The sequence below is a fragment of the Lipophrys pholis genome (assembly GCF_963383615.2).
Source record: "Lipophrys pholis genome assembly, chromosome: 7".
In the NCBI taxonomy this organism is placed as follows: domain Eukaryota; kingdom Metazoa; phylum Chordata; class Actinopteri; order Blenniiformes; family Blenniidae; genus Lipophrys; species Lipophrys pholis.
Window position 1 is genome coordinate 30,154,286 of NC_137638.1, and position 27,659 is coordinate 30,181,944.

Sequence of the window (27,659 nt, forward strand, 5' to 3'; positions counted from 1 at the left end):
CGCATCCCTGCAACTCCATTCATCCACCAGGCCTCTGCGGCTCTTCAGCGGCTCTTCAGCGGCTCTTCAGCGGCTCTTCAGCGGCTCTTCAGCGGCTCTTCAGCGGCTCTTCAGCGGCTCTTCAGCGGCTCTTCAGCGGCTCTTCAGCGGCTCTTCAGCGGCTCCAATAAACTGAGAAGAGCTCATGGAAATCAACATTTGTTTTCATTTTTATTTTATTTACATTCCACATTGATTTTCAAAAATAGTCTCATCTCCTGACTGGAAACAGCTTAAATGAGGTAAAACAGCAAAGTCATCCATGTTCTGAAGTAAAGGAAAAAAAAGAAAAACTGAAAAAAGGAGGAAAAAGATTAAAGAGGATAAAATTAAAAGAAATGATCGGAAAAAGAGCAAGATAGAAAAATGGAAAAAAGATCAAAGGAAATAAAATCAAAGTAAAAATGAATAAACATGTGGAACATTTTTTTTAAAAGTAGGACAAAGCAAAAGGAAAAAAGAAATAAAGGAAAAAGAAGGAAAAAGCTGAACAATTAAGAAAACAAATGCTACTATAGCAAATCTTAGCGATGGAAAACATACACAAGCTCTAAACAGCTAAAGTGGCTACAAAAGCCGAGAGCTTCACTGCAAAGTACGACGGCCAGTGAGGAGGCACAGCTGCTCAAAACTGTTCCACTGAGCACACACACACACACACACACACACACGCACACACACACGCGCACACACACACACACACACACACACACACACACACACACACACACACACACACACACACACACACACACACACACACACACACACACACACACTGATAACAAAAGTTTTATTGAAATGTTTTCTTACAGTATATGTAGCAGTGTCATTAAATAACTAGTTCCATCACAATGTAGGAATGTTGTTCAAATAACATCTGTGGAAAAAATAAATTTGTGTATTGGCCTAAGTACTCGGTATCGGTGAGTACTCAAATGCAAGTACTCATACACTACTCATTTTGGAAAAAAAGTGGGATTGGTGCATCCCTAATAAAATGGCTAAAGCCAGAAGATCTTTGGAAACAAAAAAAATTTAAAATGGCCACAACAGCTAAAACTGTAATAACGTGTATATAAATTGTACGGTGACAACCTTATTTGCATTTTTTTTTTTTTTAGTAAGCAATCGTGTAATTGTTTGAAATGCCCTAACTATCTTTATTTTAAATGAAATAAACTTAGTAAAAAGCTGTCAATCATGTATCGGAATATTGGAGCGAATGTCATAATACCGTTTGGACAATTATTTAATAAGTAGAATTTAAAATGTGTTTAAAATGCAGCCAATAGTATAATAATGAATAAATAGGACTGACAGCATGTATTGGAAGTAAAAGATTTTGTGCGGTTTGCTTACAACAAATGAATATACAATCACATTGATTGATTCAGGAAAAATACTATGCAGCACTTTCTTTAAAGTCACAATGTGTTTCTCAGAAAAATTCCAGGTTCACATGTATCGTTTTAAACTCGTTTGTACCAACAGATAAAGTTTCATCAACCCGTCAGAAATAACTACTGTGGGCAAGTTTATCAGTTGTGGCAAATGCAAACTATTCAAACTAAGAGTCACTGACATGTTGAATGTATTTGAATGTATTGTTGACTGTTTGTCTGAAGCATCGAGAACTGAGACAAAGAGAGCTGCTGTTGTTCTCTATGCTAATGCCGGGGCAGCTGCCTCCCCTCATGCGTCTCTTGGCCGGTGTGAATGTCTCAGTGTGTCACCAGCACTGATGACAAATGTCTTTGTTTAAAAGGAACGCACACACACTTATACACATACACACACACGCAGGAGAGGCTTGGTGGCCTTTACACACACCCGTGGATGTGTGTCCTGGTGCATCCGGCACTGAGAGTCAGCCAGAGAAGAGCAGCGGAGTTAAAGTTTCAACTCCACATGTGTCCTTCAGACTCCTGATTGTTTTTCTGCCTCCGTGTTTCAATGTGCCGCTGTGGTTTGGGCGCAGTTGCTTGGTTGTAGCTCTCTGTCTTTCCTCCTGACCATCCACCATCATGTCGGGTCAGAAAGCGCCTCCAGGAACAGACAGCTCAGGTCAGATCCGATTCCAGGTGGATGTAGTGACGGAGGGATCGTCCTCAGCCGCCCCAGCTCCTGCACCAGCCCCGGGCCTCAGCGATGGATCCAAACCCCCCGAGGAGTCCAAAGGCCGCTTCAGGGTGGTGGGCTTCCTGGATTCGGGCGCTTTGGGCAGCGAGGCGGATATCGGCCTCCCGCCGGACGTCTTTCATGAACCGGACACAACGAAAAGCGACTCCGTCAGCCTCCATTCGACCGGTACGGGCCAGACGCACATCTCCGACACGCACTCCAACACCTACTACATGAGGACGTTTGGACACAACACCATCGACGCCGTGCCAAACATCGACTTCTACCGGCAGACCGCCGCGCCTTTCGGGGAGAAGCTGACCAGACCGTCGCTGTCGGAGCTCCATGATGAACTCGATAAAGTAAAGTTTACCTTTTTCATTTGCAACATTGGCCAATGAAAATACAGGATCCAAACTTTATACCTACTGTGGTAATATTGACACAGACAAAAAAGTTGGGAACAGTTAGACCAACTTAATTGAATTGCTTCAATAGGTAAACACCTAAATGAATCTAGTTCTTGGAACTTGATTTAATGAACTAGATTAAGTTCATAGAACTTGATTCATTTAGGTGTTAAAGTTCAAGCAATTCAATGAAGTTGGTCCAACTATTTCCAACTTTTGGACAGACTTTGTGAAAAAACTTTTTTTTAACTCCGAAAACAAAAATCTCGACTTTGATTTTCGACTTTTTCTCTGAAGCCCATGAAGGTTTTTATTTAGCCTCCTAATTTTTTTTTATTCAGTGGCCCTAATACTCTTCCGTACATTTCTAATCAATGGGCCCAAGAGAAATAATTATCAGAACAGTTCAAGAAAGTGAAACATTCCCAAGCCTTTTTTTCTTGTTTTAAATGAATTAAACAGATAGACGGATGGATAGATAGATAGATAGATAGATAGATAGATAGATAGATAGATAGATAGATAGATAGATAGATAGATAGATAGATAGATAGATAGATAGATAGATAGATAGATAGATAGATAGATAGATAGATAGATAGATAGATAGATAGATAGATAGATAGATAGATAGATAGTTTTGTGCACTAAGAAAAATAAATCTGAGGAGAAGTGAATTTAATGGAACTGAATCAGAGAAAATCAACAATAACAATTCAAGTTTACATAAATATATGTAGTATATATTTATTATAATATGTAGTATATATTTTTTTGTTTTTTGGATGATTAAAAATCCCCTAGTAATATGAGCAATCTTTTTTAATTCATCCACAAAACAACAAAAAAAGATCTTGTTACCTTTATTGTGTTTCATTCGGTATTCCAAAACACTAAATACTACAATACCCATGAACCATCAGCGTTCCCAAGCACCACACACAAATAGAATGAAGATTACAATTTTTCACGTAAAAAACAAAACAAGTTGTTTAAACAAAGAACAATCTTGTTTGGGCAACATAAATAAATTTGCCCAAAATTGCCATATTTTGTTTCAGTAGATCTAGAACAATGTTTTTATCGATTGCACTTATGTCCACTTCTTCTTTGGTCGAGTTTCTCTCTGGTTTTGCTTTGTTTTGATTTAACTGTCTGTCTCTGCGATGGATATTTGCCAGGAGCGCTTCGAGGAAGGTCTGGCTAACGGCGAGGAGCCGTCGGCAGCAGAGGAAAGCGCCGCAATGGCAGCCAAGAAGCTTCAAGGAGGATTGGTCAAGTTCGGCTGGGTCAAAGGAGTTCTGGTTAGTTACCTTCTAACATCAGACCGAGCCTCCTGCACTGATACCATCCTGCTCAGACCAAAGAATGATTCTGCTCTAATGTACATCGCCATATTGTTATTGGTACAGCAACTTTATTTATTACAACTTTATTACAATGTTTAGAAATGTTAAGCCTGAGGCCACATTTACACGTACTCGGGTATTTAAAAAATGACATTGCATTCAGACAGAAACGCAGCCTCGAGTCTCCACAAACGATGATTCTGGTTGGCTATGATGGCTTCATGCGTCTCGTTACACTGCCCCCTACAGGTTTGGCATGCTCAGAGTAGCTCTGAACCAGGTGTACATGCAGGTCTGTGCCACTTAAGATTTTTTTTAAACATACAGTGGGAAATACCAGATTTTGTAAAAACCTGGGTAAATATGGCCACATCAAATATGCAAAGTAACTCTCACTGACACTCTGAGGTGTATAGATGAGCAGATGGCTTTGGAAGAAGAGCAAAACACACCACTATTCTCATGCTGATTTATTGAAAACAGGAAGTTTCTATTACATCACTCCCTCTTTACCGTTAATGACTGAAACTGTGAAATATGGTTTAGTTAGCTAAAGGCACCAAAATATCTTGGAGATGTTTTAGAACATGCCATACTTTGGTGAGCTACCCTATCTTTGTTCAAACAATGACGGAACTAAAGGTACTGGATAAGTACATTCACTAAAGTATGAACCGGCTACCTGTGTGTGTGTGTGTGTGTGTGTGTGTGTGTGTGTGTGTGTGTGTGTGTGTGTGTGTGTGTGTGTGTGTGTGTGTGTGTGTGTGTGTGTGTGTGTGTGTGTGTGTGTGTGTGTGTGTGTGTGTGTGTGTGTGTGTGTGTGTGTGTGTTGCAGGTCCGATGCATGCTCAATATCTGGGGAGTGATGCTGTTCATCAGGATGTCCTGGATTGTTGGACAGGCTGGAATTGGTAGGTATTCAATAAACACATGTGTTTAAGTAGCTGGATATAGTAACACTCACATGTGCTGTCTACACACAAGAGAACTAATGTGTTGAAAGTTATGAAGCATAACAGATCATTTCAGCAAATAAATGTGACGTTGGCAAAAGCTAAAACCAAGTAATATGGAGATCATGGCCACAGTTGAGTCAAAATTGTCTGCAGGCGCCAAGTCACAGACCACTGCCCTTACTGCTGAATATAGTGTTCTTTGTCTCGATATAATTAATAAACTAATTGGAGTTTTTGGTTTCATGATAATTTAATGATACTTTAATGATTTGGAGTGTTGCAGTGATTTTGTAGGTTCATTTGGAAGTCAGGCCCAGTTTACACGACAGCGTTTCAAGTGAAAACGTTTTTCATTTTCATTTCAGAAAGGTTTTCTGTTTAGACAACAACACTCTAAAGATGATGTAGTGAGCATGCCATGTATGAGTAAGGGACATCACCCTCTTCTTCAACAACAATCTAAACTATACAATAATAGAAACTGATAGAACCACGTTTGTGTTCATGGTTGTAAGAGCAGATTGTCCATGGCACAATGGTGTAATATTCCCAACAGTCCCCGTGGATTCAACCAAAACACATTATTAAGGGAACCAGACAGCTTCACATATTGCTGTTTGTTTGGCCTCTATAAATGTTCAACAATACTGTGGGCCACAACTACTTGAGAAGATTTGTACAAATTAAATGTTTTCTGAGGTTTACAGGGCAATGTGTTCCCTGTTCTGGATAGACAGTATGCTTGTGAAACTCTTTGCAAAGCATCATGTGGTGACTCACTTGCTCCTCTTCAAAATTGTTCCAGCATTCAACTAGTTGATGCCTGAACTTGTAAACACCTTTCTCAGGATGTTTGTGTAATAACAATGTCTCTGTTAAAACAGGACTGACCATTGCGATCATTCTGATGGCGACTGTGGTCACCACCATCACTGGTCTGTCCACCTCCGCCATCGCCACCAACGGCTTCGTACGAGGAGGTGAGAGACCCGCATTTTCTAAAACATATTGTGGTTTGTTTTTTGTTTTTTTTCACGAGTGGTTGTGTGGAGTTTACATGTTCTCCGTATGTGTCGGTTTTCTCCAGCTACTTTTGTTTCATCTCTAAGTGAAGAAACGTACATTTTAGGTTTATTGAGTGTCAGATTGCCTGTAGGTGTGAATGAACTGCTGGAATCAATGGAATCCTTGAAGTCACTGTCAGACTCGGATCAGTGGGCGATAAATTACTCCTAGAGTTGGACAGTGGATAATCTCATATGGTGAGGAGAGTGTGGAAGCATTGGAAATGAATGAATGAATGAATGAATGAACATTGACTGGCCCTTACGCTCGTCTGAAATAAAAACTCCTCTGAGACTTTATGTTTGTGTCTATTCAAAATCACTGGTCATCTCCTCGGGAGATCTATACTGCTTGCATATGGAGTATTATTGAGGCTTAACAGCATTTAGTAAGTACTCATATCAATACTCAGAATCAGCAAGAAGCTAAAAGTAAGTACTCGTACTTGTACTTCTCCGTTAAGGTATTATTGTATCACATTGTCAGCTGGTGATGTATGCTGGCTACTTTTCATTGGATTTATTGCCGTTGTACTTGCTTGTAGTTTCCAGTACTATGGCCTACACAGGAGCAAAGGTGCTACAGTACCACAGCTTTTTTTTCTTGTGACCGATATCTCTATAACAGCTGTCAATACGTGAGCCTGTTGCCTTCTGACAGACATTTCACTCTTGATATTCTTTTGATGAAAACTGTTTTCTCCAGGAGGAGCATATTATCTGATCTCCAGGAGTCTGGGGCCGGAGTTTGGAGGTTCCATCGGTCTCATCTTCGCCTTTGCGAATGCTGTAGCTGTGGCCATGTACGTCGTAGGCTTTGCTGAGACAGTGGTTGAGATGCTCAATGTAAGAGACGCTTTATTGCTCTTTTTCAAAATCTTCCTGTCAAATGAAATTGGCCTGTCACTGTGACCCTGATCTGGTCATTGTTTCCAGGATGTTGACGCCTTGATGACTGATGAGCTGAATGACATTCGTATCGTTGGCACACTGACTGTCATCCTGTTGCTGGGGATTTCTGTGGCTGGGATGGAGTGGGAAGCCAAGGTAAACAAAACTATCATAGAGAACTCACAGTTTTTCACCAGCGTATCGAGTTCGTCATTCATTATGAAGAAGTCAACATTGATTATATAAGTAGTAGAAAAATAAACGTACAGTCACCTTTAGTCATCTTTTTTAAATAGCACTTTAAAACAACCACAGCTGAAACCAAAGTGCTTCACATGAAGAGACATAGGAACCTAAAAACATACAACAAGACACATTTAAAAACAATACCAACTGTTTATAAATTAAGATAGCTAAAATATTACAATATTGGAAAATTTTACAGAAACAAGAAAATGTGGAATTCCATAAAAGAAAAGTGTCAAATTTGAAGACAAAAGAGTGCATGAACAACAGATACTAGATTAGGAAGGCAAACACAGCAAACTGACATGATGGTTCAGGCGAAGAACTGCCGGACATGACAGGGAGTAAAAGAAAAAGCACCAGACGTTCAGGTTTCATGTTGGTATCTGGCCAATAGGACCAGGCAGCAAGTAAGCAAGCCAGCAAGAGGTACTTCAATTCAACACTATCAAATACTCTCAACTTTCTCCTATCTCTCCATCCAACAGGCTCAGATCATCCTCCTGGTGATCCTGCTGGCAGCCATCGCTAACTACTTCATAGGAACCTTCATGCCGACTGAGAGCAAAGAGCCCAAAGGATTCTTTGGTTACCACAGTCAGTATGAGCTCTGTTCACTTTGATGATACTGTCCAACATTTACAGTGTCAGAGTCAGAGTTTGTTGTTTCGGCTCTCTTTTCCCACAGCCGCCATCCTGGTAGAAAACTTTGGTCCAGACTTCAGAGACGATGAGAGTTTCTTCTCTGTGTTCGCCATTTTCTTCCCCGCAGCCACTGGAATCTTAGCCGGGGCCAACATCTCCGGAGACCTCACTGTGGGTTTCACTCACGTTCTCCTGTATCCTGGATCCTGGATCACGTCTACGAGTGATTAACATTCTCCTCTTCTTTCTTCTTCCTGTCTGTCTCTTCAGGACCCTCAGTCTGCGATCCCTAAAGGAACGCTGCTGGCCATCCTCGTCACCGGACTCACCTATGTGGCCGTCGCTTTCTCTACAGGTTCACTATTCACTTGGTTTCAACACTTACTTGTGCAATACATTTTTTGTCATATCACATATTAATCAAATTGTAATTGAAGTTATTATCTTTTAATATCAGATGTAAAGCTACTCCTTTCTTGTTTTAAGCTCATGGTAACATTTATCCACACTGACGCTACAAAAGTTAACCCATATAGGACTGATTAAGTTCCGTCACTCAGACTTCCCTTTCATTAATTTAGAAAATAATTTACCTGATGACACAAAACTCTGATACAACCTTTAATGCTGATACAGATATTGTCATATATATAGTAGTTTCTGGCCCACATTTGCAGCCGTTTTTTTTTTGCAGTAACAAGCCAGTAATCGATCACTGTAATTACTTTACTAATAAACTTTTGGAGAACTGCAGAGCTGCTGTCTCACATGTAATGTGTAAGAGTTGGCAGTCCTGTTTCTCCAGTGACCAATTTTATTTAAAGAGTTTCAAAACAAATACATGTCATCTTCATTTCAGGTTTACTTCGATCACCTCTTTTCCAAAAGCGTTGGCCTCAGCCAGTAGATTCTGCTGGAATAGTTTACGTGCTGCTCTCCGTCCTGCAGGTTCCTGTATTGTAAGAGATGCGACTGGCGACCACAACGACACGGTGAGCGACACGGTGAACTGCACCGACGCCGCCTGTACGCTGGGATACGACTTTTCTATCTGCAAGGAGGGAGGCTGCCAGTACGGCCTGATGAACGACTTCCAGGTAACTCTGAGGCCCAGGGGAGCACAACTACATATTCAATTCAAGTCGAGTCGAGTAAATTCAATTCATTTTCATTTTCATTTTCATTCAATTCAATTCAATACGATTTGATTCACACACACTCCCTCACCAATGGGGGCGGCTGCCTTGAAATGACAAAAACAACTGTTTTCATTGTTTCTGCCGCTGCCATGTTCATTTCAAAAATGTTTTCTAAGTTGGCTTCTATTTTTATAAGAAAACCTTTTACAAGCATGTTGGCGAAGCTGCTAGTTTTTTTTGTTTGTTTTTTTTGTGTGTAATTCCAGACTGACTGCATGATGTAAAGTCTACTTGCTAAGATTTAAACTATCTACTGTTTTACTTCTCTTAATCTTTGTGGGTCATTTCCGTGACTCCAGCGAGACGTTTCAGCTTGTTGTGATGCCACAGAATAAAAGTGACTCTGTGAAGAAGTAGTTTTCTCCTCCAGGTGACCGTGGCAAGAGAAAAGAAAAGCATGTTTTATTCAATGATCTGTGATGATCTGAGGTTTATCCCCTCCGAAGTTGAGGAGAAGTTGAGGAATTTGTATTGCATAAAGGTCGGCGCACAGTGGTGGAGTGTGACGTATGTCCAGACACTCAGCCATTGTTTTGGGTGGAAGCCTACACGCTGGTGGTGGTTATGCCGTGTCAGGATACAGCGCTGTCCTATTTCCCGTCGTCGACATGCACACTGCAACGGTGGACCGACACCCAGCAGTGTCAGGCTGTGTGTACTGTGCTGTCATGTCATGCTGTGGATCATTTACACTGTCGCTGCACTACGTAACTGCAAAAACAAAAAGAAGCAGACGTTGCTGACGCATGACGTCACATAATACTTGCCAGGTTGTGTCAGGGATGTATAACAAGTAGAAGTACACCGTGCAGTATCAGACCTGATACTGGTATTAATGCCTCCCTCCATATTATCAAAGTTAAAGAGAAAACAACCAGACTTATTAAACTAGCCTACTTCGTGGGCCACATACTCTAGTTAACAACTAGTAAAACTGAAGTATGTTTAGATCAAAGTTATATGTGAATTTTGTTGGTGTGGTGGCAGGTCAAGAAGTTATTTATTATCATGTTTAATTGTATTAGAGATCACATTCAATATCCAAATGATTAATTATCTCTATAAATTGGGAAAATATTTGATATAAATAACTGAATAACTATAAAACATATGTACATCCTGGTATTGGTCACTCAATCCTCATGAGACACGTGTGTGCTCAGAACAGGCTTTTCTTCTTGATATATACATTACAGTGGATTTACACAGTATATTCATGAATAAATAAATAAATAAATACACACACACATACCTGCATATATAAATGCTCATACATACTAATATGCCACAATATTTCAGTTTCAATGAAAGGAGCGGTTGTAGGTCAACTTTGGTAACAGTAATCAAAGAAGTAAGGAAGTGTGTGTGTGTGTGTGTGTGTGTGTGTGTGTGTGTGTGTGTGTGTGTGTGTGTGTGTGTGTGTGTGTGTGTGTGTGTGTGTGTGTGTGTGTGTGTGTGTGTGTGTGTGTGTGTGTGTGTGTGTGTGTGTGTGTGTGTGTGTGTGTGTGTGTGTGTGTGTGTGTGTGTGCGCACGCATCGGAGATAATAGTGACTGTTGTCTAGAGTCACAAGGTCCTCTGGGCAGAGATGAATGTGAGCATTGACAATATTCACCTACACACACACACACACACACACACACACACACACACACACACACACACACACACACACACACACACACACACACACACACACACACACACACACACACACACACACAGTCAGCAGCACTGACAGCTCTTATATGCTCTCATGCGTTGCCATAGACTGAAATGTAGAACCACTCACTTTCCTGCCACAGCAGATCGGATCTTATTAAGTGTCTGTGGACAAATTGCTTCTCTTTCAATGTCAAGTGATTTTGTAATGAATATAAGGTTTCCTAATTTTGTTTGGCCAACCAGCATATGTCTTATAATATTATGTGTTATCAATGTTGTGCACATAAATGTTAATGACTGATTAATTCCAATAACATCTGATATTAATGTGATTTTGAATACATAAGCAATAAATTAATTGTTTATAAGAAGGAAGCCAAATTTAATAGTCTCAAATCAAAAAGAATCAATATAAAATACAAATATGAATATATAATTTTTTTAAAGTGAGTGAGCGAGTGAGTGAGTGAGTGAGTGAGTGAGTGAGTGAGTGAGTGAGTGAGTGAGATGTCGACCAAATCAGTGAAGGGTTGGATGGATGTCAGATTATTTGGCTTCGTCCAAACTTAACCTCCATGTTTCCAGTCGATCTCTGTGGTGCTGTGGTTTGTGAGAAGAATAAGTGTGTGTGTGTGTGTGTGTGTGTGTGTGTGTTATCCAGGTGATGGGTTTGGTGTCAGGCTTCGGTCCTCTCATCACTGCAGGGATTTTCTCAGCGACTCTGTCCTCGGCCCTGGCGTCGCTGGTCAGCGCCCCCAAAGTCTTCCAGGTCAGTAATCAACCATTTCTCTCTGCTGCTTCGTGCTTTCTGCCACCTCCTGTCGTCTCTCCCTGCTTTTAAAGTTGTGGAAAACTGCTCCTGTCCTTTACCTGAAGCAACCCTGATCACATGTGTATTGAATGTCTTCAGCAATATGAAGATCAGAGTGTTTTGTTTGCAGGCCCTCTGTAAGGACAACATCTATCCAGGGCTGAGCGTGTTTGCGAAGGGTTATGGAAAAAACAACGAGCCGCTGCGTGGCTACTTGTTGACCTTCTTCATCGGCCTCGCTTTCATCCTCATCGGTAAGTTTCACGACAGGAGCTGGAGCCAATCAACCATCAGACTTAATAAACTTGTGTGTTCTCATCTGTCAGCCGAGTTGAACATCATCGCTCCCATCATCTCCAACTTCTTTCTGGCCTCGTATGCTCTCATCAACTTCTCTGTCTTCCACTCATCCCTCGCCAACTCTCCAGGTAAACTTTCATACTCTCAGGACATGTTTACACTGCAATGACTTCAAGTGGAAATGCAGAACTTCCGTAGCATTTTGGGGATCCATTTACATGACGATGGTGCTCGGAGTCACTGGAAATCACAACTTTTTGAAAACAGCTTTTTCCAAACAGAAATGCCACAATGGTGCAGACTTCGTTCATGTTTCCTGTTTATGACGTGTTATTCTTACGCAATCATGTCGATTTGTGTCACCATAGGCTGTGATTCAAGCCCCAACAGCACAACACAACAACAAAAACTAGTCTAATTGCAAAACTTTTGCGATGTCCGTTTACATGACGACAGTGCTCGGAATCCCAGCAACCGTCACTTCCTCATACCAGCCCTCAAGGTCTTTGATGCAAAACTTTTCTGAAAAGAATGAGGCGTTGTCACTTGGAACATTGTTGTGTAATTGGGGCCATAGTTTGTGTTTTCATTGTGCAATCTGCACCCAGTAAACTTCATGTCGGTACTTTTCCACATGAAACAAGACAGTTCAATATGAAACACAACTTACTCTATAGTATATATCGAAGGGGTTCAACACTATCTGTCCATCAACTTGGGGATTCTTGTAGGGAAAAACGTTGAAGACCCCTTCATGTAAATTGTTCCATCTGCTCTGTTCACGTTTGTTTTGATCTCACCTCTCACCACAGGGTGGCGCCCCAGCTTCAAGTACTACAACATGTGGGTGTCTCTTGCTGGAGCCATCCTGTGCTGTGTGGTCATGTTTGTCATAAACTGGTGGGCAGCCTTAGTCACGCTGCTAATTGTCCTCGCCCTCTACATCTACGTCGGTTACAAGAAACCTGGTAAGAACGTGAAACAGTTTAACCTGCCTGAACTCCGAGCAAAAAAAAAAAGTTTTCCTTGTTGCCCTTTGTTCTTATTACTTCTGAATAGTATGGTTGGTTGGATGGATGGATGGGTGGATGGATGGATGGATGGATGGATGGATGGATGGGTGGATGGATGGATGGATGGATGGATGGATGGATGATGGATGGTTGGTTGGATGGATGGATGGATGGATGGGTGGATGGATGGATGGATGGATGGATGGATGGATGGATGGATGGATGGATGGATGATGGATGGTTGGTTGGATGGATGGATGGATGGATGGATGGATGGATGGATGGATGGATGGATGGATGGATGGATGGATGGATGATGGATGATGGGTGGATGGATGGATGGATGGATGGATGGATGGATGGATGATGGATGATGGATGGTTGGTTGGATGGATGGATGGATGGATGGATGGATGGATGGATGGATGGATGATGGATGATGGATGGATGGATGGATGGATGGATGGATGGATGGATGGATGGATGGATGGATGGATGGATGGATGGATTCTAATATCTCAGATCTACCCAGCACCTTTCCATATTCCATTTTCTTTTCTGTGAGCCCATGTTCTCAACCCAAACCTCAGAACATTGTTGAAACACACTGCTACACTCTCGCTCACTTCACCCGCTGTTTCCTTCAGATGTGAACTGGGGTTCGTCCACTCAGGCTCTGATCTATAACCAGGCTCTGACTCACTGCCTGAACCTCACTGGAGTCGAGGAACACATCAAAAACTTCAGGTCAGTGCAACCACACTTTAAGATTCCTCACAGGTAAGGAGTGAATGGAGATCCCGCACTGATTCAAACATATATTCAAAAGGTTCTACATAGAAATCCCACATGTCTGATCCAATGATAATGTTTTCATGGAGATTACAGGGTTCAGTACGGGTGAATAAAGTATGTTTTGGCAGAATTCTGCTGTGCACCATCTTGGTTTTCATCCATAATTCATGATGATATATAAACAACTACTCAACATTTGTTTTAAAACTGTGAGTTCTGAGGTGTGTCAGCTGTAATCTGGTCATGATTCAAACGAAACATAATGCATTACTTTTTAACTGTAGGTGTTTGGGGAAAAACTGGGTGTCTTATTTCTACCATTTGTTAATATGGATAACATAGCTCTGTAGGGAAATGAATTAAGGATCAAACTGAAAATCTCCCACTTTCAGAAGTTGTCTATGTGTCACCTGCTCTAAGGGCCCATTTACTCGGCGATGATTTCAAGTGTAAATGCAAAACCTTTGGTGCATTTTGGGTGTCTGACAACGCTGCTCGGAAAAACTGAAAACGCAACATTTTGTAGAGTTGTGACATTCACGAATGAACCGAATCTTTTGACTGGCTCCACAAACAATTGGCACAAGCATTTTAAAACTTAACACCCCACTGTTAAAACCTCAGAGGTGAGGAGACAGCATGACTCTAACCATGAAATGGAGAGTGCCAGTACTTCTGCCTCCACATCAGGCAGACGTCAGACCAGTGCCACAGTCACTCAAGCCACAGCTCCAGCAGCAGCCTCTGTTACCACTGGGCCCACATCTTTGCCTGCCAGGCACCTGGTAAAACAATTCCTGTTGCTACTGCAAAATCAGCAACTATATGCACCTCAGGACAGTTCACTCGTCCATTGTACAGTTTGTATTAGTAGTACTAGTGGGTTGTATACACATTTGTTTCTTCAATTTATTGTAGTTTTATCTATTTTTCTAATACTTGAAGTCTATTATAGAAGTCTATTGAGTTTTCTATCAAAATATTCTTGTGTGAAACGTTTTTCTCTAAAATCTGCACTAAAACAAGACGTGTTACCGTGTTTGTGTTACTGACCAACAACTTAGTATTTTTTTACAGCACCTTTAATCTTTATTATAAGCCTTTGTTATATAATTTAAAATATTGTTTTGAGTTTTTCTGGATTGTTAAAAATGTTCTTGTGTGGAAATTTTGCACTAAAAGTCAAAGTAGTTTTACACACATACACACACTTTATACAAAGGGTAAATAGTGATCTCACCGTCAACTCAGAGGGATATGGCAGTGGAATATTTACAATGAATCCATATCAGACTTTAAAATCTTGTCCACACATGACAAATGAAGCTATAATCAATATTTCAGAATAATTCAAACTGAAATATTGGTGGGAAATCTGAGTTTGAAATTATTCTGATCCAAATCTCAGCCCATCATTTTATTAATTCCAGTTCTCTGCATTTAACCCATCTCATAACTTTACATACTCGGCGCAGTGGGCCGCCAGGCTGTGGTACCCAAGGAGCAAGTGAGTGTCAAGGGTTCCACAGTGGTGACCTGTTTGCTGTGGGATTCAAACCTGCAACCCTCAGATCCCAAGTCTGCTTCTCTAACTTCTACAGGCCACCACTGCCCCAGCGAGTTGACTTCATCAAACACAGAACTGACAGTCACTGTACTTCATGTGACTGTGTGAAACTGATTCTTTCAGGCCGCAGTGTTTGGTTCTGGTCGGATATCCAAACTCTCGTCCCGCCCTCGTCCAGCTGGTTCATTCGTTCACCAAGAACGTCAGTCTCATGGTGTGCGGACACGTCAGGATGGTACGTAGAGGCCTTCTGCTGGAGCCGCTGCACACCGTTTGGTTTCCGTCTGACTGCTGCCTCCCTCTCTCCTGCTGCAGGTGACCCGGCGGCCCAACTTCAGGGAGCTGTCTCAGGACTACGCTCACTGTCAACGATGGTTGAATAAAAAACGCATCAAGTCATTTTATGCTCCTGTTTTCGCTGACAACCTGAGGCATGGAGCCCAGCTGCTCCTTCAGGTGGAAAAGCACACACTTTAAAACCTTCAACATTCACAAATGGTGTCAAAACGGCTTATTTCTACCCCCAAATAACATGAGGGCTTCCCCCCAAGAATCTAGAATGATCACCTAGTACTACAAATAATATACAATACAAATCATGTAAATAAGGTACTTTGTAGCTTTAATGGGTATACTCCAAAAATTCCAAACCTCTTTTTCTTGTGGTGTTGTTGAATAATCCCATCCAGCAAAAAATGGTTTAAAAGATGTTGAAAAGACGCCTTTGCCTTCCGTCTAAACAACTTCCAAATTTGGTAGAAAAGTGAAAGGTGAAAAGTCATCTTTTTCAGGTAAGTGAAAAAGACCTCTTTTCAACATCTTTTTTATCCATCCATCCATCTTCTACATTGCTTATCCTGTTCAGGCCACCATCCTGTCACAGGACACACACAGACAACCACACACATTCACATGAATGCTTTTGGACTGTGAGAGGAAACACACACACACACACAGGCAGAACATGTAAACTCCACACAGCTGGATTTGAACCTACGGCCTTCTCGCAGTGAGAGCGCTAACCACTGCGCCACCAAGCTGTGAAAATTATATAATTAAAATATTCATTATGTAGATATGATATAAAACAGAGACAATGAGACAATTGACATAAATGTGCTGATAAAACATTTATTTATGTACATAGTTTAATTCACAAATGCAAAAGTAAAAGTGGCGGGTTTCATTGTGTAGCTCCAAATGTTCAATGCTTGCGACAAAAGTTAAAAATTGTCATGACATTGTGCAGTCTTTATAAAACTTCAAATGCCAACAAACACCCGACGTGATTTAGATTTTTTTAGGGTTTTTTGGGCTAAATCTGGTCGGTCCTTCATAGCTTCGAATGAGCCCAAATATAGTCTTTGTAATTGAGGTGTTATGGATTAGTGTGGTAATTGAAAATAGTATATATAGCATCTAAAAGGGTAATGTGTGTTGTGTGTGTGTTGTGTTCCCCCCTCCTCTCTCTTCTCTCTCTCTCTCTCTCTCTCTCTCTCTTGGAGTGTTCCGCCAGTTTGTGTACAGCAGCCATGCTAGGTTCCAAAAAAAGCAGCAACAGGAGGAGATTTTAAGTCTCTTCTTGTTTCAAGAGCAAAACCTGTTCTGACACTGGAAGGCAAAATAATGAATTACATTAAAAATAAGCTATTTTTTTCTTTCAGGCTGTTGGTTTGGGTCGTCTGAAACCCAATACACTGGTGATGGGTTTCAAGAACAACTGGAGTGAAGGAAACATGAGAGAGCTGGAGATTTACATAAACACTATACAGTAAGGACTGGTGTGTACTTAAAGAAACTAACCTCAAAATACTGCTCAAAACCAGGGATGCACAAGGACTACTTTTCTTTAAGTACAAATACGAGTACTAACCTTTAGCCAGAACCGAAGTTACGCGCACCGCCAACGGTTTTACAGCCAAGAGTGCGCTGTGACCAAATGAGCCTCTTTACTTTTATTTCTCCTCGTTACCGTTTATTCTGTTCTATATACAGTTTATTTAATCGAGCTATTTCAGCAATTCTACCCGTTTTAACTGTTTTAACTCATAGTCGGTTTGCTTGTTTTGTTTCATTTGTGTCTGCGTTTTATAGCTTATTTGAACTGTTTTAGCTATTGGAAGTGTTTTATCTTTTTGAAGCCCTGTCCACACGACAACACTGTTTATTTAACTGCATCGTTTTTGGCCGATCACCTAAACGGCGTGGCATTTTAGGAGCCTAAAAAACTTTTTTTTTTTTTTTCTAAAATGGGTTCGAGTGGAGAAATGTGAAAGTGCCGTCTCAGATTTCCGTGTGCTCAGACAAGATGCCCGTTGGCTGAAAACGATGACGTCATTGGCCCACCTCTCGACCTATAACCCTGCGACCCTCGCCACAACGGCACTTAACAACATCAATGATGGACTACATGCTCCTCACACAGCAGACAGGACCAATAGCCGAGTATTCAGAGGCTAAAAACCAGTGATTGTTTTTATGTGGGTTCCTGCTCATGTGGGTGTTGTGGGTAACAAGAGCGCTGACAGGCTGGCCAAGAAAGCAACGGCCAAAGCAACTATAGAGACTAACATCATGTTAGTGAAAACAGAAGGGAAGTCTATAGTTTGGAGGGAAGCACAGAAAACATGGTAACAGCAATGGGACAAGGAGGAAAGAGGAAGACATCTGTAAAGTATTCAAAATACGGTGGGAGGGATGAGGAGTGGAGGAGGCAGTGGGGAAGAAGAGACCGTCTTTACCAGATTAAGAATTGGGCATACATATTTAAATAGTACAAAACACATAATGGGGCAACATCCAACAGGCCTTTGCAGTCTGTGTTAGGATCCAGAAACATGGTGCTCCTGCTGGTGAACTGCAGGAAGTCTGGGAGTGAGAGAAGGAATATGATGGAGGGATTGAGGAGAGAAGGAATGGAAGGTGGAGGAGTGAAGGAGATACTGCAGTGGCAAGAAAGAGGAAGGGTCAGAAAATGTTTAAATAGGATTCTAAAGGCAACGGTTCTATTGGGGGAACAAAATAGAGTGGTGGGAAATAGTATAGATAGAACCAGCAGATGGTGGTCATGCAGCTTCAGGGATGCAAACTGTAATCAAACCCAAATGAAGAAGAAGAAGAAGAAGAAGAAGAAGAAGAAGAAGAAGAACTCTTTAGCATGTAGCTAGTAGCATATCAGGCTAACTCCGCTGGTCACTGGTGATTAAGTTGCTGGCTGGAGTGAAGGGGGCACGCTGAAAATACGGTTTGTGGAATTGAGGCTAAAATGTGATTACAAATTGTTTTTGTGCAGTGTACAAACTTTTTAGTTTTAGAGAGCCACGAAAATCTATAAACAGCTTGCAAATTTTCATACGGGTAGTTTGTGTTTCATCTCGTCTTTTGAATTGCAGTGACGCCTTTGACCTGCAGTTTGGAGTGGTGATCCTCCGCCTGCAGGACGGACTAGATGTCTCCCACATTCAAGGACAAGGTAAATGTCTCTTTCATATGCAAGGGACCAGGGCATTTACTCATTTGCAAAGATGCTTCTTTCTCACTGTAAATCACTTCGCACCCCCAGCCAATACACCCCTAACAGGACTTCCCCCCCCCTTGGTGATTGCAGATGAGCTGCTGTCATCCCACGAGAAGCCGCCGGTGGGCAGTAAGGACGACTTAATTTCTCTCAGTCCAGTCAGAGATTCTGACTCTTGTCTTTCAAAGACCACAAACAATCAGACAAGCCCACTCATCATGAAAGGTAAGGAGAAAAAAAAGGAGGGCGGGGAAATAAATCTCCACCTTTTATTCTTTGCATTAAGAGCCTGATTAGGGACGATATTAATTTCCTTGTCGTATGTCATGGTGTTGTGTTTAACGTTGTCTGCTGCAGAAACCAAGTCTCCTCTGAGTCTGACGGACCAGCGTCTGCTGGAGAGCAGCCAGCAGTTCAAGAAGAAGCAGGGCAAAGGGACCATAGATGTGTGGTGGCTGTTTGATGATGGAGGTCAGTTGTTACACCTTTTTTCACCAACTATCAAACTGCAAATATAGCCCATCCTCTAAAACTAAAGTACCGGCCTATATCTACACTTCCCTTCATTTCTCAAATCATGGAAAAAGTGGTCGCTAAACACCTAACCTCATTCATGGAACAACGTGATTTTTATGACAAATATCAATCTGGTTTTAGGTCAATCCACTCCACTGAAACTGCTCTTATGAAAGTTTCTAGTGACGTGATGTTGGCTGCTGCAAACCTGCCAACCTGTTCGCATTTTGAGTAGCAAGTACACAATTTGACATCTAAATACGCTGGTACGACTCGCCCCTCTAAACTATGCAAAAAGCTGCAGGCATGTGAGTTCTGTGGCGAATGTGCACGTGCAGTACTCGTGTCTGACAGCACGATGCAGCAGCGTGGTGAAGCAGTTTCAGCCAATCATTGTAGAAAAGCGGAGAATAACGAGTCTATCGAACCTATAGCGTTACATCCCGCCCCCCTCCTCCCTTCCTCCTCCTGCCCTCTGCCTCCCTCTCCGTCCTCCATTCCCCACTCGCTGCAGTTTGTGCTTAAAAAGGTAAACTGTGTGTGTGTGTGTGTGTGTGTGTGTGTGTGTGTGTGTGTGTGTGTGTGTGTGTGTGTGTGTGTGTGTGTGTGTATTTTAGCCTTTATATATATCCATTGCAGTCGGCCTGTATATACTGTAAGGAGGAATGTGATTATTTATACAGTTTAACATGTAGCCAACAAATCTTTTGCAGCACGTTTTGCAACCACTGCCATGGTCAACAAAATAAAATAAAAGTAAATAATATAGTTACCTTGGTTTGTTAACAGCATGTTCATGTTTTGAAAGTGTTTCTGTGTTCCATTGAAAGGCTGTCATGATAAGGACATAGCATTTTTTAGTTTTCTGTCGATGAGTGCAAAATGTCTATATTTTCTTTATTAAAAGTATTGTTGTCAAAAATATAGGTTTCTTTGTTTTTTTATAACCAATTTCCAGCCATTGAAAGGGGAAATTACTGCGTGCAAAGCAATGGAGTTGCAAAAGTTTGAGAAAAAAAAGCCACACAACACAAGTGGTACTAAAAATATTTTGACAAGGTTGGCAGGTCTGCTGCTGACTCTGCTACTCAGTTTTGGTTTTACTTGACCTGGCAGCTGCTTTTGATACTGTAGATCACAGTATATTAGTTGATCGACTTCAATCTGAGATGGGTTTTCTGGTGTGGTTCTCCAGTGGTTCACTTCTTATATAAATGGAAGAACTTTTAATGTTGCTTTTAATGATGTAAAGTTGAATGTGTCTGACTTGTCTTGTGGAGTAGCCCAGGGGTCTGTTCTGGGGCCTGTTTTGTTTTTATTGTACCTGATGCCTCTTGGTCGGTGATCCATTGTTTTAAAAATGTGTTGTATCATTTCTATGCAGATGATATTCAGTTACACTGCTCCTTCAATGGTTCAGAGTTTCACTTCTTATCTGAATTTCTGGAATGTGTATCTGTAATCAACAACTGGTTGACACCTGCAGATAAACTCTGACAAAACAGAAACTCCGATCATTGCTCCCGATAAAAAGATCCCTCTGATCAAAAAGTCCCTCGGTGCTCTGGGTGCATCTGTTAAAAGCAGCCTCAGAAACCTTGGCGGTGTTTTCGATCAGTCAATGTCTTCAGAGGGTCACTGTCGTCAACTGATCAAAAACTGTTTTTATCATCTGAGAAAAATCTCTAAAGTAAGAAATATATTGTCAAAATCAGATCTCGAAATGATCATTGACGCGTTCATCTCTTCACGTATTGACTATTGTAACTCTATTTTCACCTGTTTTAAAAGTCAACAGTAAAGAAGTTTCAGATGGTTCAGAATGCTGCTGCTGCCAGACTTTTGACAGGTGAACCTAGAACGGCTGACATCCCCCCCTCTTCTTTCCAGTCTTCACTGGCTTCCAGTCAATGTTTGTACTGAGTTCAAATGTTAGTGCTGACCTTCCGTGCATTGCATGGTCAGGCCTCTCAACACATCACTGACTTGTTGTGCCCCTACACTTCAGGGCGCACCCTTCGGTCCTCAGGCCAGGGTCTCTTAAAGATCCCAGAGACCCATTTTAAAACCTGGGGTGACCTGGCGTTCCAGGCGGGAGTCCCCAGACTCTGAAATAACCTGCACCAGTCCCTTTGTGAGGTTGACTGTGTGGACTCTTTTAAAAAGCATCTAAAGACTGCACTTTTCAGAAAAGCTTTTAGTTAAATAGCCTTTTAACTTTTATTTTCTTTTGTTATGTGGCTCCTGGTGTTTTAAAGTCACATACGTTGTATTACCCACTGTGTGATGTTGCTGCTATTGTTTGTTTCACCTTGCTGTACAGCACTTTGTGATTTTATCTGTGAAAAGCGCTTTATGAATCAAATTTACTTACTTACTTACTAAAAGCAAGCAAACTGTTATTGGTAAATCATTTATTTGTTGTAGCGATACTGCTTCATAATCATCCAATGTCATTTCTTTTCTTTTTGTTGTTTTGGAATGTAGAATTGTTAATTCTACATTGTTAAAAAGATGTATTTGTGTGATTGTGAATTGATTTCACAACTTAAGATTACAGATACCAGTACTTACTAAACGCCAAAAACTCTACTTCTTGCTCCATACGCAAACAATACGCGAAGGTCATGGGTTCCAGCTCACTGCGTACACTTTCTTCAGACATGTATAATGTGTTTGTGCTGTGTCCTACATAGAGACCAAAGTGTTTCATCTGTTTCTCATAAATGTTTATGGATAATGTTTAATACGTAGCATGTGTACATGTGTTTGTTTGCAGGTCTCACTTTGCTGATCCCCTATCTGCTGACCAACAGGAGCAAATGGGGCGACTGCAGGATCCGCGTCTTCATCGGGGGGAAGATCAACCGCATCGACCACGACCGACGAGCGTGAGTCAGAGCGGCTCACAACTCAGCGTTAAAACAAGTCTGGTCACTATTACAGTAGACGAAGATTCCATTTGTTTTCGTCTCCATGTCCCACCAGGATGGCCACGTTGCTCAGCAGGTTCAGGATCGACTTCTCAGACATCAATGTCCTCGGCGATATCAACACCAAACCCAAGAAACACAAGTAGGACCTTTGATAGCATCTGATTGAGCTCGTATTAACTGTGTTATTTATGTATGACTTTATTCATGAATGAGGTAATTGCCTGTCTATTTAGTTGGACTGGATGTTTGTTCAGGCTCCAAAATGTAAATATTGTTTACATTTTCCGCTGCGGTCACAGTTGACTTGACTAGGTATGGGAATCGAAAACCCATTGTTTTTGAGAACCAGTTCCCAGTGTTTCCTTTCCTTGGAATCATTTGCCAATTTTGCGAATGATGCACTTATTGAATTACGTGGCACAAAGGCACAAAAGTTTGGTTACATTTCAGGAGAAAGGACAACAAGAAGGCAACTTGCAATACTTGCAAAGTGGGTGTTTCATCAAAGGGAGGAATACGACCAATAATCAGAGCATTCTCACACACAGCAGCCATAACTTTGAATGAAGGTCACGTTTTCAGTTTGCTCCGGAGTGAATCTCAACCCAGCAGCAGCGGTGACGTTAGCATGTCCACTGCTGTTGATACTGCAGGTTTCATTTCCAGATGAGAATCGATAAGAGAATCGATAACGAACCGAATCGGCAAGCAGAATCGATAATGGAATCGGAATCATAAAAATCTTTTCGATTCCCATCGCTGTCCTTGACAATGATATTTTCCACTTTAATAAGCCAGCAGTGTCTCATCTGAAGTCGTTGCTTGAGAATGTGTGTTTTCTTTGACAGTAAGCTGAGTTTCAAGGAGCTGATCGAGCCGTACAGGCTGAAGGAGGACGACATGGAGCAGGAGGCCGCCGAGAGGCTGAAGGCCCAGGAGCCCTGGAGGATTACTGACAATGAGCTGGAGCTCTACAAGGCCAAGGTTTACCCTCCTACAATGCAGATACCTTTCACCAAACACAATGTTGTCTGTCTCAATGTTAATCTCTACACGGTGTGTTTGACCTTTAGAGTAACCGTCAGATCAGGCTGAATGAGCTGCTGAAGGAACACTCCAGCACAGCCAAGCTCATCGTCATGTAAGAACCTCAGCTTTCCTTTTCTCTTGAAAATATTGTCATTCTTACGCTACTCTCAATACTCTTTCCTGAATTCATTTTAGTTTAGCAGCCACATAAGTCTCAGTTTAATCTCAGGTGGGCAGGAACAGTAAAATCAGAGTATGTCTTTATTTTAATATTTCATGTTGCACTTTTTTCAATATACTACATACATACAATTGTACATATTTATATACTTGGACACATGGTCATATAAAATACATATATAATATACACACAAACATACATGCATACTCTATCTTCACTCTTCCATTAATTCTCAGAAGCAGTAATAAATTTGGATTTGTACAATAACTAAATAGAAATATGTGGACCTTGTTTTAACTCTAACCTTAGTGTTTTAAATTCTGATCTTTCTCGTCACGAGTGAATCTCCTGCCAATTGTGAAATATCTTCAATTGGTTTTTGGGAATGGATTTTTTATAGCTTGATAAATCATTTATAGTGTCCTTATTGTAAATACTGGGTTGATGTGATCTACATTTGTTTATTGCTGTTGCAAGGCTGAATATGGTTAAACTAATGAGCAAGATGGATGGAGAAGAGATTTGGAACAAGATGCTTCTCGACAGGTTTTTCTCAATATGTTGAATGTGATGTTTCCACTTTTTTTCTTTTAAATGAAAGTGGTTTCAAAATAATATTTCGTTTGAACATGTATATCACTGAACATCTGTAGGGATCTGGTTGCACTACTTTTGGTCCTCAGTTAATTCTTCCATTAATATTCATTCCGCTTTCTTGTTTAGTTCACACTCAGAAATGTTAATGTAGACTATGTACAGAAGAACTGCGAAGCTCACTGGAAAATAAATCAAGAAGCCAAAATTATTAATGAAATCAACTAATAATGAAATTTTTTTTTTTTTAATTAAGCAGATTAGTTTAGCAAGCCGGCTAGCTCAGTTGGTAGAGCATGAGACTCACAATCTCTAGGTAGTGGGTTTGTGTCCCACGCTGGGCACCACCTTCTCCTTGGCTCACCACCTGTATGAAGGTTCTTAATCGGTTCAATGTGATCTGGGTCACAGTGCTCAAACTACCACCCCTGTGACCCGGAAACGGATAAGCGGGAGAAAATAGATGGATGGTTTAGCAAGCATTTGATATTTAAGCATCTGTTAAATTTATATTAATAAAAATTAAGCTTTATTTTGAAATTCTCAGTCCATTTCATCCAAATTTTGTAAAATGTTTTTTTTTGAGAGAACATTTTTTACATAAAACAATATTTCATGTTTGATGTCGAGCCACTCATCAATAGTGAGTAGAGAATGAAGAAGCCACATCCTCACCATCAATGATTACACCAACTAATTAACATGCACAAAAGTATGTGATCACTCATAATGGTGTGTGTGTGTGTGTGTGTGTGTGTGTGTGTGTGTGTGTGTGTGTGTGTGTGTGTGTGTGTGTGTGTGTGTGTGTGTGTGTGTGTGTGTGTGTGTGTGTGTGTGTGTGTGTAGGAGCATGCCTTTAGCGAGGAAGGGCACCGTGTCGAGCGCCCTCTACATGTGTTGGCTGGAAACGTTGTCCAAAGACCTTCCACCGCTGCTGCTGGTCCGAGGAAACCACCAGAGTGTCCTGACGTTTTATTCCTAAAACACACACAAACACACAATTGTTGGTCTCTTTGTACATTTCTTACAGCATTACACACCTTTCGTCTACAGAAGAACACAAATATTTCAGCTTTCGGTTGTTTTGTTAACTTTCCTGCTGTGAAGACAAAATGTGTATATTGGTGTTATTTAACTCATTGGTTTCGATTCATCACCACATTAACCAGCCCAGTCACCATTCAGAGGGGTCATATTATACAGCTTTTCAACATATTCATATGGGTCTCGTTCGTCTAAGAATCTTGTATTCAAAGTGTGTTGCTTCTCTTTGATTTTCCTCCTTTTGAATATTGGATCATAGGAGCTACATTCAGAATCTGCTGTGTCTGTGTGAGCTGGACTGGCTCCGCCCACACATGCCCATCTTGGGAAGAGAAGGAAGTACTTCCTCTCGTGGTGCCATGTGCCACAGCAGAGCTGCCTAACTTGCGTGAGGAGTCAAAGGGCGGATCTACCTTGATTGGGATTGGCTAAACCCCTGATGACACTATATAGGGTTTGATTTCTGATTGGCTGGTTGGAGCAACACACTTTTTAAAAACTGAAACAAGCCAGGGAGAGAGAGGACAGACTTGTTTCACTTCTGGGGCATTGTTCCAGGTATGGGGACAATTATTACTGTTAGAAAACCATTAGAAAGTGAATTTTGCATAATATGACCCTTTCAAAAGGATTTTTGTTTCATCCTAAACAATAATAGGGTTCTCATTGCCTCCTGTGTGTCGTTTTGTGAGAGTAACTCAAGCCAGTACTAAGTTATAAAGCGTAGCTGTAGTTTTGGAAGCAGTGATTTCAGAATATGAGCTCAAATTGTGATGGGTTTTTTTGTCACTGGTTTTCATGAAGCAAGAATCTGTATGTCTAGTAACTGTATTTTGTACAGTCTTTCTATTAAATCATTAACACAGTCTTGTTACGTCTCTGGTTTGTGTGAGATTTTAAAATATTTAAATGGACTTTGTACTTTGACCTTTTTTCTAGACCAACTTGGTCTGAGATGTTTCAATGGACTTACAGTACAACCAAATCTACATTCACATACAAAACTCCCACATATTTATATCCTCAAAGCTCGAGTTTAATTAGCACAACTTCTTTTTCATCACATTTAAAACTAAGAGGAATAACTTATGGTAAAAAAATGTGCACGTAAAGGGTAAAACTGAAATTTACACATGGACCAAAACATCAGGGACACTATACTGAGGAGGTTCTATAACCATTTCATCAAAAAAATCATTTTCTTTCTTGGTGATGATGGTCATGAATTCAAAACAGTATGACTGTTTTTCTGACACTCCGATTAGATCCTCCCAATAAAGCAAAACTGCACATTTCAGAGTAACCCTTTATCGTGGCCACCCTCCGGCACACCTGTGCAATATTCATGTTGTCTAATCAGCATCTTGATATACCACACCTGTGAGGTGGGATGGATTATCTTGGCAAAGGAGAACTACTCACTAACACAGATTTAGATAAATCTGTCAACAATATTTGAGAGAAATGGGCGTTTTGCATAAATCGAAAAAGTCTTAGATCTTTGGGTTCAGCTCATGAAAAATGGGAGAAAAAACAAACATGTTGTAAGTGATATCTATCCATCTATCTATCTATCTATCTATCTATATATACATATATATATGTTTGTTTATTTTTTCACAGAAGTATTTCTATATTGAATTATTCAGTGATTTACCTTCATTCAGTGTCAAAGATCCCTGAGAAGGGATGAATGTTAAAGTGTTCTATTCCATTCCTGCTGACCGTCAGAGGCTGTGCTTTAAGCACTGAATATTCCCCTTTGCAGATACAATTTTAAGTAAATTTTAATTTATTCTGTTGTAATTTAAGCCAGACTGAGTTCTGTTAAAGAAATATGTATTTTTATTCTATGAAGCAGGACAGGTTTCTATTTAAGAAAAATACAGATTTTATTCTGTTAATTTTGGTATTTTGCAATAAAAATAAATTGCTTAATCTGTTTTCAATGTGTTCATATCAAAGATAATATGCATCTAGTGAAATTCAGATTCAAGTCAGATGGTAAAAAAAAGTGTTTCACACACAGAAAAGAAATAGCAAAAAATAATTCACCACGCCAGGAACGGGTCGGCCGCCCTGCCAGTGAGGTGTCCCTTATTTTCTTTTCAGGGAGTTAGCAACCCTACTTGCAGCAGCACTGACTGACTGCGATGCTCCAGTGTTTCCACAACGGAGGAAATATCTTACCTCCCCAGGAGCTGCTATGTCTGATAATGTACTGCCACTAATTAATTTGCATTTGAAGTGCTTGCTGAAGTTGATGGAGGGGTCAGAGTTCGTGACCCTTTGAACGTTAACCTGATCGAACCCATAATCTAATTGATTGGTCGTTGGATGATGGCAAATCATACCTGATAATTTCATACAATCCAGGGTCAATAGTTTGTAAAATATGTACAAACCAACAAATACATAAGTATATGAAGCCAAAAACATAACCTTTGCCCCAACCGTCGTTGGCGAAGGCATTGAATGTCAACTAGGCTTTTTTTCTTTTAATTCTCTTGATCGAGCTTTACCCATATCCATAGGAAACTGTTGTCATATGGATGAATTCACTAAATGTTCATGATCCATAAAAGAAAAATCTCTCCGAAAGCAAGAGACATGATGACTTACAGCATCATTACAAAAATGATTCAGTGATTCAGAGTGCGATCTGCACATAATGTGAGGCAGCGATAACTGGTTGTTAGCGGATCTGAATTCAGCGTCCCAAATTCAGAGGCCTGGCGCTTCAGCTGCAGGAGTGGAGAGTGGTGCACC

The 27,659-nt window shown here is 40.8% G+C and overlaps 1 protein-coding gene across 1 annotated transcript; it reads left to right on the forward strand.

Moving 5' to 3' along the window:
- The first annotated feature begins 1,835 nt into the window (after window positions 1-1,835).
- Window positions 1,836-25,760, forward strand: LOC308111636 (solute carrier family 12 member 2). Its single transcript, XM_080466601.1, has 26 exons — window positions 1,836-2,525; window positions 3,755-3,877; window positions 4,758-4,833; window positions 5,763-5,858; window positions 6,649-6,788; window positions 6,879-6,989; window positions 7,568-7,676; window positions 7,768-7,895; window positions 7,995-8,079; window positions 8,673-8,821; window positions 11,249-11,356; window positions 11,529-11,652; window positions 11,725-11,826; window positions 12,511-12,666; window positions 13,359-13,458; window positions 15,197-15,308; window positions 15,389-15,529; window positions 16,738-16,844; window positions 18,466-18,545; window positions 18,681-18,815; window positions 18,948-19,061; window positions 21,886-21,997; window positions 22,095-22,181; window positions 22,891-23,026; window positions 23,116-23,183; window positions 24,693-25,760. Exons 1-26 carry the CDS (start codon window positions 2,067-2,069, stop codon window positions 24,826-24,828), a joined length of 3,294 nt encoding a protein of 1,097 aa, XP_080322727.1. The 5' UTR covers window positions 1,836-2,066; the 3' UTR covers window positions 24,829-25,760.
- The last annotated feature ends 1,899 nt before the right edge of the window (window positions 25,761-27,659 follow it).